Source organism: Octodon degus, unplaced genomic scaffold (genome assembly GCF_000260255.1).
Source record: "Octodon degus isolate 3935 unplaced genomic scaffold, OctDeg1.0 scaffold00030, whole genome shotgun sequence".
NCBI lineage: Eukaryota > Metazoa > Chordata > Mammalia > Rodentia > Octodontidae > Octodon > Octodon degus.
Genome location: NW_004524606.1, coordinates 2,232,793 through 2,245,101, shown reverse-complemented (window position 1 = coordinate 2,245,101; position 12,309 = coordinate 2,232,793). Strand labels below are relative to the sequence as shown.

The 12,309-nt window shown below is 38.5% G+C and overlaps 1 protein-coding gene across 3 annotated transcripts in view; it reads right to left on the bottom strand.

The window, feature by feature from the left end:
- Kcnj3 (potassium voltage-gated channel subfamily J member 3) overlaps positions 1-10,794 on the bottom strand; it is a 156,379-nt gene extending 145,585 nt beyond the window's left edge. Inside the window, exons 1-2 of one of the 3 annotated variants that reach the window (XM_004629473.2) lie at positions 9,911-10,794; positions 324-540 (exon numbers count right to left, since the gene is read on the bottom strand). In XM_004629473.2, the coding sequence (XP_004629530.1) occupies positions 324-540; positions 9,911-10,612 (919 nt within the window). In that variant the 5' untranslated portion in view covers positions 10,613-10,794. Of the gene's footprint in view, positions 1-323; positions 541-9,123; positions 9,214-9,636; positions 9,720-9,910 lie in introns of those variants that run through there. The other 2 variants (XM_023713327.1, XM_023713328.1) reach the window with 2 other exon arrangements.
- Positions 10,795-12,309: the final 1,515 nt, after the last annotated feature.

The window sequence follows — 12,309 nt, the reverse complement described above, 5'->3', positions numbered from 1 at the left end:
TAACCTTAGATCTTTAAAGAAAAATCATAATTATAGGAAACCCAAGGTTATAATTGAAACAGAACAACATAATCATTTCTAAGACATTACTGCAGTTCCCTTATGCCCCAATGAACATTCCACACATTCATATCAGTTGTGCAAGTATATAAATGCAAATCTTAATTTTCAAAATAACATCAATTTTATCTTACAAAGATATGCTATTACATTTGTTATTGTGAACTCTGAGTCACTGCACTTAATTCATGCTAAGTATTGTGCATATAATACAGTGTCACATGGAATAAAGAACTTGATGGCATGTCTGTGATTTTACTCACCAGTTGTTTCCACAATGCCTTCTAGGATGACGACAATCTCGAACTGTTCAGTTTGCATGCTTCGCTGAGATAGGTCATAAAAGGGGCTTTTGGCATCGATCACGTGGCAAATTGTGAGGGGGGACACAAGAAAAAGTTGATCTGCCCCTGTGCTAAAACCTACATCCAGTTCAAGTTGGTCAAGGGGAAGGAACTCACCCTCAGGTGTCTGCCGAGACTAGACAAGCACACAGAAAAAGAGAAGAAATCACCACTTGTGCTGAAATTTTCAAGGCAGCCCAACAGTAATTTACATCATTGCCAACATTCTGCACTATCAATCATCTGCAACAAAATCCAAACAAATCATTATGCAGCTATGTTCTAGCAAATGGGCTAAAATCCCACATAGCTCATGTGGAACATACATGCATTATTTATAATATACAACTTGCTATAATTACTATTCCCTAACTCGTGAGCTTTGGAGAAATGCCTGGCCCAACAATGGCTGTTAGCACACACTGTAGAAGTGACTGTACACGTGCCACTGCTTGACACAAATCACTACATGATAACTCACTGCATGCCAGATTTTTCTTTCCTCACAAAGCAAATAAATACGCAATCCTTGTAGAGTTTGGTAGAACTGGGAAAAAGGATTATTTATAAAAAGATCTTTATTGAAATATTTAAAAGCAGAGCACAATACTTTATTTTTCAGGACTTCAGAAAAATACCAAATGTAGATGCATTGAGAAGCAGGATGAAGATTTTATCACATTAAATTATGTCACATACACAAGAGTTCATTTAATAAAGATAAGAGGCCATTGCTTGTAGCTAATGGCTTTCAAATTCCTAATAATAAATTGCATTACAATTGCTTGCTTCTGTACTTGTTGATTTTAAATCACAGACAAAATTGTTCTAAATTAAACATTACTGAATTAAAATATAATTTTACATGGTTTTGTTTGATAAACATAGTTTAGTAAAACTTTCACAAGGTGGTAGTATTCACTTTCAATATAAATCACTCTAAGCTTAATTTAATAAATTGCTCACATGCTAAGGACTCTAAATGAAAATTAAATGTGACATAAAAATCAGCAAACCATGAAAGTTAACTTACTCATTTTCCATTGATTTGCGTTTTGTTTTCCATATCATTTATGGATAATAATGATGTATGAACAAATATTTAGGTTTAGTTTATAAAAAGTAGTCAAATCTGTGCACTTAGGAGTACCTTCCAAAAAGTTTAGTTGGAAAGAGACCGTGACACTAGGTAAATGGTATTTTGAAGAATAGAGTCAATTTTTTAAAAAAATTCCAAAAAAAAGATAAGACAGAAAATTTTCAAATTGCAATCAGTTTATCATGGCAGGTTTTGCTATAGTCTTAGTAGCTATTAGTCATTGGAGAGGTTAGTGATACTCAGAAACGTTATCTGGATGGAAGAAAATTCAATGACAGCATCGAATTCATTTCTCTACAATGTGGGTACTTTTTAATAGTAGAAGAGGGGAGCTAGCATAGGGTTGAAGAAGAGGAGAGAGGGATAACAGGAGGCAGAAAATGAAAAGAAATATATTGATACAAAAGAAAACTCCATGTATAAATCTGATGGTGCTAAAACAAAATCAGCAGTTCTCACAACCGATGTTGGAGAATGCTGGGCACCTCTAAGCCAGCAGGAAAAACTTCTCTGCGAACAGTTTTCAATTTATCTATATTTCTAAGCCTACTGTCCAGTTAGTAAAACAGGGATGAGACCAACATTTTTCCTGTTGTACATTTATGTAGCAAGTATTGAATAAGAAAATAAAATGAAAACCAAACACAAAGCAAATATTAAATGAAAATGCCGTGTCATTGTTCTCTTACCTAGTAAAATACAGGTGCTATATAAACACAAGGTGCTACTCTGATTGTTCCCAATAATTGCCCAAATTTGGGTGCATTCACTGACTAGTCTGAATTTTGCATTGCACTGCATGGCAATGTTGACAATGACAAATCTGTAAAATCTCAATTTTCCATTTATTTAAAAATAATTTTTTCAGAGAATACATGTACTTCATGTACTTCAATACTGAATGCTGTCTTTCAAAAAGGGCTTTAGGGTAAGCTATTATATTTTATATTCCCTAATCATTCGATAATCCATGAAAACAGAAGAAGTGGCCTAGAAACAGGCAGGCTACCAGGAGAGTTCCAATCTGAAAAAATGATACTTTATTTTTAACAAAAGAACTTATTCAGATATAAGCAATTTAGATTTCAATATGCATCAATATGTCTCATTCAGACTCAACATTCCTTCTGATTTTAAATAAAGCATTTCTTTCATATACACAAAATATACTTTGTGATCCCATCTTGTTCCCATGCCCCCAACATCAATGTTTTGTTTCCTATCCCTTTTGGATTTCCTATTCTATGAAACTACGGAAGTTACGAATAACTTCATTTCTTTGAAAGATGTTTTCTAAATATCTCTATTGTTCAAATAAGTGGTGTTCTCTACTCATGAATTAAAAATTACTTTCCAGTGAATAGTATGAAATTTAAACTTTTCTATAACTAAGGTACATTACACATATCCACAATTTTCTTATCTAGTTCTTTGTTTATGTTAGGTCATTACATATTTCAACTCTTAATGTTCTCATTTCTCTGAGTTTTTTTTTTTTTTTTTTTGCCTCTTTGACTCTGCAGTAGACACAGAGGCCTGCTAAGAGCTCAAATTAAGTAGAAGCCTTGATCTAGTTAAATGTGAAGGGCAGTTATCATGTGGCAGGTGCTTGGAGAGCTAGAATCATTTGAAATTTGAGCTCCTGACAAGAATCGAGTGCTCAGGTAAATACTTTTCATATTGTAGAAACCTACATACACTGGCTAACTGCACTGTCAGAAACATATGAATTCTTCCCTAGTCTTCTATATAATTCTAATCTAGGATCTCCTAATTCTACAGCAATTCTGGAGATTTGCAAAGTTTAAAAAAAATCTATGTTGGTTTTAAGTCTCTCAAATTACATTAGAGTAAGAAGAGAGATTTTGTTTAGGGAATTGTGATATATACATGCATGTGAAAAAGAAAGATAAAAAGATGAATTATGCATGTGCTTTCTAGAATTAAACTGATCTGTAACTTGAGGATATAATAAAACAGCAGCACTGATATACCATTAGCTTCATATTATCTTAGGTATCAACTATTACCTCTCAACTAGTGATATTTGGTGATAGGCAGAATGTTTTTAGATTATAACAATTTTCTTTGTTATGTGACCATAAGAATTATGATTTTTAGGAGTCTGTTGCTAATATTTGTTATTGCTACTATTATCTCCTTTATTTCTACAAAGCTCCTGATTTCAAAGAGAATACAAACCAAGATAATTTCCTTGATAAAAATGCTTAGATAGCTATGCCTAATAGATAGTTTGAAAACCTATGAGAATGACTTCCATAAAACTTTGATTTCCACTTTTATGGAATTACAAAAAAGAAGTGAGTTCTTTCTATCATCTTAAACCCTTATTCATTTAATGAAATAAATAAAACTTGTGGAGTGAGGACAAAATATGAGGCCATTAAAAACTCAAAATTTCTTTTAAACTCACTGGCCAAACCATTATAATTTAAATAGCATGGTGTTTTGAAAATGATTTTGCACCACTGAGATGGTGGCAATAATTTTAAAGTAATCTTCATAATTAAAACATAGCATTTAAGAAGTATTTCTATTATACACATTTTCATTACATATAATTAGATCTTTATGCTTTTGAGCTTCCTAGGAATCTGGAACATCCTACAAAATAATACAAGTAGACTCTGACTTGAGCTGAAAAAATAATCAAAAGTTACATATGCCTAGAAAGGACCCTCATTGTCAGGTACTTTCAATCAAATAGCTATCATATAATAGATAAAAATTTCTTCAGTGTTTATGCGCGCATACACACACACACACACACACACAGGATATACACATTTAGTACTTCCTTTGATTACACCCCTGTTTTGCATCCTGCTGCTAGATGAGATGTGGACAAGAGTTCAAAATCACTCTGCAGAGACAAAATGTACCACTCCAATCATTGTCTTTGGTGCCTTTCCCCCCTTTGTAGCCTCTGACTATGTTCTTTCTCAGTGAAGAGAGAATGATGAGGAATTTTTGAATAAAATATTCTGACTCTCTAGATTTACCTGTAACATATTCCAAAGCTTGGTCTATGTTCTAACATCTCTCCTAAGTCACCACTGGCAATGAAACCACTAGGCCAGTGAGCAGGAGCAAAGGGAAAGGAGGCTCAGATGAAGAGAAGAAGGCAGATTTTTGCCTACAAGCGCCACACCATTTTATCTAGAATTCTACTTTTTAAAAAATGTGTAATACAAATGCTTGTGCCTGTTTTTACAGGTGTATGTTGAAGTCAGAGGCAATATTACATGAACTGAAGTCAGAGTAATAGGAAATAAGCAAATATGGATTTCAGGATCAAGAACAAAAGTGCCTTTGAGATTCAAAGTAGTTATGGCAATATTTTTGACATTTGCATCAAAATTTCAGTCAACAAGAGGAGTGTATAGATCTCTAGTTACATCTTGATCATTGGCAATCACTGTACACTTATGTGGACTCCTTGGGCCTGAAGCACTGAGCATACTCAGGAAAGAGCCGATTAAAATTGAGTCTAAAATAAAGCATTTTTAATATTAGGTTAAATTTATAATTATATAATTCTAAGTATTTATAATTTTCACACTTATGCAAAGAACATTCTTTGTGGAATGGAGTATATTTTATCTTGCAACAGATTTTGTGAGGCTTTTATACCATTCAAATGAAAGCATGGCTCATTATTCCTTGAGGGCCTTGTGGAATTTATAATAACTATGGATAGGATTGGTAACCCTGCTTGCACATTCTCCTCCTCCTCACTCCACACCCTCAATCTCCAAATGCTTTCTCCTGTTTCTCTTTATCATTTGTCCTTACCTACTGGTGTTTATTTGTGGGCCTCCACATCCATTTTTTTCTGTTCATAGCTTATTTTCTGAGCACTCTGTACTTCTCAGGAGTCATGTTAAAATTTTAAAAATAGAACTACTATTAGAGAAAAGAATTATAATTACAGTTTTTACAAGCAACCCAAGGTCTATACTTATTAGAGAATTACTTTGTCTCAAAAAAAGCAAAGGGACTGTGCTATTTTTAAGGACTTAATAAATCCACTAGAAAAAAATCACCAAATAATACGAGAACCTATCTCTTGAGAGTTCTGAAGTCCCATCTTAGATTCCTTAAATATATTTTCCAACAGTCTGGATCATGGTTTCAGAACAATATATATATATATATATATATATATATGATTGTATACATATATGGATTAATTTTAAAATAAAAATATATTACTGTCTCAAGATTAGAAGTTCAAATTAACAAAGATCAGTTGGACAAAAAAAGGCCCACCATACAAAATAAGGCCATCCAGAGTCAAGTCATAGTCACATTTATGTGTGGCATGGAATGAAGATACATAGTAAATGCAAGTCAATAATGATGTAAGAAAAATCCCAGAATCTGTGGTCCAGGAATCACTGAGGCTAAAAGATTAATAAAATGTTAGACTAGGTCTCAGGATGTATCTTAGTGGTGAAGTATTTGCTGAGCATGTTCAAGGCCCTGGGTTAGATTCCTCACAGACACTGAAAAGAGAAAAAAGATGATAAAGTGCCCAGTGGTTTTATAGATAATTTCTAATTGCACCGGCACATGATCAAAATAATATGGGAAAACCACAAAGCAGTCAACTTAATTATGAATATAAATGGAGAATTAAAATGTCAGGACCAAAAAATGCATGTGGTATCAAAAGAGGAAGAGGATGCACTGGGTTGTCTTTCAGTAAATGAAAGTTAGAGATCACACAGGCAACATCCTCAGAAAGACAATGGCTATCCACAATCAATGTAGAGAAAAAGAAATAGTATTATCCTTCCATGTGGGACTTCATTCTTGTTTATTTCAAAATCTGGATGCAACCATAGTTGGCTTTATGCAAAATTGTTTGGTTGAGTAAACACAACCATATGTATGATATATACATACAGTATACACATTTGGATAATAATTCGTAAATTACTAAAGAGTGCACCAAAGATTATTTCTTTCTACAAGTCAAACATCTAGGTCAGTGAATCATTAGAGAGGAATAAATGAGATTTTCAAATATTTTAAACCCGATCCTAGTTTCCAACCTTTGAGCCATAATCCAAGTATTTTTATTAAATGGATGACACAGTAAATTGGTTGAGTTTTGGATTTAATTTCTATTCTCTAGGATAAAAAGGCAACTAAAATAAAGTGATAATTCAAATAAAATTTAATATAGTGATGAGAGGATTAAGAATGTATATTTTAACACAGATTTTACAGCTTCATAATTGTAGATTTTAAAAACAACTTCAAGCTATATCTTTTATATTACATTAAATTTATTTAATTTTTTAGTATTAAAGAAACATATATCCAAAGATATATTTTGACATTTTATATTTGGTTGCTATTTTCAAGCTGAGAATTCTGGAGTAGAGCCAAAGTAAAATTTTTCTTCATAGAAGTAAAAAATAGTCAAAAATCAGGCTGAGAATCTTTCATCAAAAGTTAGATAAATGAAAAGAATTATGTATGGAAAACTTGATAGCAGCAAATGTTAGAAAGCTATATCCAAATTACTTGTGTCTTCACAAGACCTCAAAGTGATTTATGATTATGAGATACAACTTTAATGTTTATATTAAAGAAGAACTTTCTGTTCAGCAAATATATAGATAGCAAAATTTGTTAATATGGAGACAACACATGCACCATAATTACTATCATTAAATATTATATTAGTTCTTGGTGTTTTAAAATTATATATATTTCATTAAAAATACATCATCTTTACTTTTGAAATGTTAAGTGGAGTTTAAAATACAATAATGAGCATATGAAATAATATAAAATAAGTAGGATGGATAAAAGTGATGCTAAACTTTATAACTTTGAGATTTTGTTTAGCTTTTCTCTCCTAATATAGCTGACTGTTTTAGGTCACTTCAATTCAGCCTCTAAAAGAAAATGAGAACAACTATTAAAGTCAAATCTCCTCTCTAATTGTGCTGAATGTTTTTAGTTCCTTTATAAAACATGAGTATTTTTTAATGGAATCTAAGGAAATGACAAGAACTGTAAGAATTCATTTAATTACTATGGCTACTGGAAAAAAAAAAAACAATTTCAAACAAAATACACTAGCTGGCTTGTGTGAGGAACTACCACTAATCAACCCCTATTCCTTCACAAAACCAAGAGAGAATTTAATTATAAATTAGTTTAAATGTAAATTGAATGTCACATGTCAATCATTTTGACTTCAAGTACTAACATCTTAATTAATCGACAATTAATGATATTTTAGGATCAGTCTATTACCTTAATTAGAGATTTCTTTATCACCTTGTGTTAACATAGCACCTTGCTACAAATTAGCCAATAATATAAATCTTTCTATTTCTAATCAAGACACTACTTATAATGCATGTGGTACATGGTCTTACACCAACCCCCCCCAAAAAAAAAGCTCATTTTCAGGAATCTTCACCACTGTAAAGACACAATGCTCCAGTGTCATTGTGTGTGTGTGTAAATAGAATATGAATATACATATTCTAATTATGTCCAGTTGTCTTAAAATAAGATTTGGTGACACCTAAAATCTGGAAAAAATATCATTCTTCAAAAATAACCTTATATGTTTGAAAAACTAAAAGATACTAAATGTTGAAAAGAATTTAAATAGCTTCTGAAATCTAAATTTCAAGTTTTACTAGGCCAATCAACATGGTAAATTACTCTGCCATAGGAGTCTGAAGTGATACAGAAACATGGATTTTTTTTTGACAGCTATTTTGTCATCACTCTAACACAATGCTCCTATCTGCCCAGAAGGCTTAACCTGAAGAAGGGGAAGGTTCATCTTGATCTATGCATAGAAACCAGCACATACAATTCACTACTGCAACCGCTTAGATTTTTCTCACAACCTGTTCAATTCACACATTAGTCAAAAATGCTAAGATAAATCTTAATAATTATGTGCAGTTCATTAAGTATGAAATAAAATAATCTACTCAAATATATATTCATGGCTATATCAATTAAAATGTACATCAGAATCAGACTGGTAATTTTATACTCTGATATATAAAATTTAGTTTACTTACTGTCAGTAGCATATTAAATATGCATATGATGTCAAGTGACAGGTCAAGTGAACTTCTTTAATTCAAACCCTACTGAGCCTCTTAGTCAAGAATAAAATAAGTTCTTACAAATGAATAATGAAAATGACACAACATGAAACCTTTTTGAAGTATATTCAGTCACCTACAACATAAACTGGGGCTGTGTAAACTAATATATATGCAGACAATGAAAAATTTCAACAGCAAAAACCTCAACATAAGTAACTATCCGATCATTATTTTATTAGTACTAAGTTCTGAATCTGGCTGCGGGTCTCTATACAATTTCTGATATATAATTTTCAATGTATGAGCTATTCGAGGTCATTACTTTCAATTTATAGACAAATACTAAGGCAAATCCCTCAAGGAAAGAATGCCTAGAGGTAGAACTATTCCCTTAGTCCCTTATTCCTTCTTTCCCAGACTCCAACTGTGAGGGTGACTATGGAGCGCCTCTCCTTCGTGGTGGTGCCCTCTAACGACTAGAAGAACCTTGCTTTAACAACCACTCCATGTGCCATTTGTTTTAGCTTTCACACCACGGATGGTGGGAAGCAATCTTCTTTAATGGATGCTGAAAAGCTTCAGGTGAAATCTGTAATTGACAAAGGTGTCATAGAAACATGCAATTAAGAATGATGCTAACCAGAGGCTCTGCAGGCAAAGCACTCAAACTTTCATAGAACACTTCTTTAGGAAAATATTTAGTAAAATAAAATTTAAAAAAATGAGAACCAGGTGTGGTTTCTTCCACTTTGTTAACTGTTTCCTGTATCTGACTATTAAAAAGATAAGATAAAGTTAAACTGAATGCAGATGAATAACTCAACCACTAATAGTACGAGGGGGGGGGGGAAGCAGAAAGCCAAGCCAGAGCAAAAGTTGAGGCGAGTGCAGCACTTAGTTGTTCAAAATAAAAGCTCCTCGATTTAGTTTTAGCACTTCAGTTTTAATGGAATACTGCGCTATTCACAGGAAATCAAAAGTGCTCTGAGCAGTCAGGGCAGGCAGAGCATTTCTTTAAAGATTTCGGGAGACCACAGCGTGACTTGTTCAGTGTTACTAATCCGGAAAGGGATACAAGTGCATCAGAAACGGAGACTATAAATAAGAGAAGGGGAGGTGCGAGTTAGAAACGCACAGAGCAAAGCTGTGACACTTGCCCTTCTCCTCCATATCCAAGAGGTAACCTGTGGGACAGGTATACCGGGAAGAGGGCTGGGCGGCTCCCAGGCGGGTTGACCCTGGGTGCTGAGGGCGCCACGGGCTGAGCAAGCGGAGGTCGTACTTACTTTGAGCAGCTTGCAGCGGATCTGCGCGGAGACCATGTGGCTGTTGCGCAGGTTGCCCACCCGGAACATAAGCGTGAGTTTCCCGTCCCTCATGGAGATCACCGCGTGCTCGCTAAACATGAGGGTCTCAGCGCGCTTCTTGGGCTGGGACATCTTGATGAACATGCAGCCAATGAGGAAGGCGTCCACGATGGAACCCAGGATAGACTGGAAGAGGAAGAGGATGATGCCCTCGGGGCACTTATCGGTGATGTATCGGTAGCCATAGCCGATGGTGGCCTCGGTCTCGATGAAGAAGAGGAAGGCAGAGGGGAAGTTGTAGACATTGGCCACGCAGGGTGTGTAGTTGCCAACGTGGGCTTTGTTCAGGTCGCCCCGAGTGTAAGCGATCACCCACCACATGGACGCCATGAAGAGCCAGGCCACGGTGTAGGTGAGGATGAAGATGAAGAGGTTCCAGCGCCACTTGAGGTCCACCAGCGTGGTGAAGAGGTCCGAGAGGTAGCGGCTCGTCTCGCTGCCCAGGTTGCCGTGCTGCACATTGCACCGGCCGTTCTTGTCCACGAACCGCTGCCGCTTCTTCTTGGGTACGAGCTGCTGCTGCGGGCCCTGGCCCGGTCCCTGGGGCTGCAAGCCCGAACCGCTGGACGAGGTGGTCACTACCTGGTAATCGTCCCCAAATTTCCTGCGGAGTGCAGACATAATACGGAGGGGCGAGCCAGATTCAAAAGCGAAGCGAAGGCGCAGGAGCGGAGCGCTGCAGACCAGCACCAACGAGGAGGTGGGGGCGGGGGAGGTGGGGGAGCCAGCGCGGGCGCTCTTGGGGTGGGGGCGCCCCGGCAGGTGGCTATGGTCCCTGCCCTTGCACACGCTTCTCCTCCCCTGGGACGAGGTTCTGGAGCCAAGCTGAGTATTAAAAACAAAAGTACTCTCCGAACTCAAGGCAGGAGAGACGCCAGGACCAGGGACCCAAGTGCAATTGTGCCTCCAAGCTTTGCGAGGCCCCTCTTGTCTTCCCCAGCACCGGCATCCCGGTCACCTCTTACCTTTCCGCGGTCCTCCTGGCTACCCTGCAGCTCCCCTACACAGACTGCTTAAAATGAATGAGTTGACAAACAAGTCTCACTCCACCTGCCAACTCGCCTAGTGCCAAAGCTGTGCTACCTGCTAGGACCAGACCCTCCCCCCTCCCCGCTGCTCCCAGATCTCCCGCCCCCCCAGTAAAGCTCCCGACACCCCCTGGCTCTCCTGACTCCTATCTTTTAGCCAAAATCCCGCCCAGCGGCATGTCTGCTGGGCAGCGGTGCGACGCCCCGTACCCACGCCCTCGGGGCGCTGAAGCCCCCGCTCTCGACTCCAGAGAGGCGTTCGCCTGGCGAGCGCGGGCGGCCGACTTTCCACGGTCGCCACCCAGGTCCTCCAAGCGCAAGCGAGGGCGAGAGGCCGGGCACTCACCCCGCGAGCGAGGGCGGGAGGCGGCGCTGCCAGGGGCAGAGGCAGCCTGGCCTGGCACTCTGCTCTCGCGGCTGTTTGCTTCGCTCCTACTTTTCCTGTTGTACCACGTCGGGCGACAATGCAGGTCTCTTAATCTCCACAGCTCCCGGAGGGAAGGCACCAGTCTGTCCTCGCCAAAAAATCCTGGCGCGCCGAGCAAAGACTGATTGGGGCACGGGACTCTGGGGCTCCTTGGCACGGCGCTGCTGGACGAGGTGGGAGCCTCGGGCTGCAGGTCAGACTTTCAGGTTAAACACTACCGCCGCTCCAGCCTTCCCTCTCCTTCTCAGTGAAGACCTTTGCGTCTTCCTTCCTAGGTCCCGCGTCCCAGCCCACGCTTTGGCAGCCCAGCGAGGACGCCAGGCGCAAGCAGGGGTGGCAGGAATGAGGTGAGTGCGCTGGTGCGTGTGATCAGCTGCAGAACCGCGCTAGCCCCGCCTGTCCCTGCCTTCCCCCGCTGCTCCACCAGCCTGAATTGCACCTCCGCGCCTCAGTTGAGCCTGCAGTGTCTGGCAGCTCAGGAAAAGCTAGCCCCTCCAATGAGAAGCGGCTCTAAATCTGCTCCCAAACGCCAGCCAACTCTCCTTCCTCGCCCCACCCCCGGCGCATCAGTCAGAAAGCCCCCAACAAGCAGCAAATGCCGCTCTCTGAAAGGAGTACAATATATCTCTATAACTGGGGCTCTCATGTAAGTGGATGCTGGGATTTGGGAATGCATCATAAACAGAGATCCCAACTGCCTCTGAGATAGATGTATTCAGAACTCAAAGTTGCAAAAGGCGGCGGGGGGGGGGGGTTAGGATGGGAACAGAAAGGAGGGGAGACACTAATAGGATAGCTCCTAATCCTTTCTGAAAATGGCTCTATTAAACAGGCTTAGAATATCTAGAGCTAATGTGTGACTG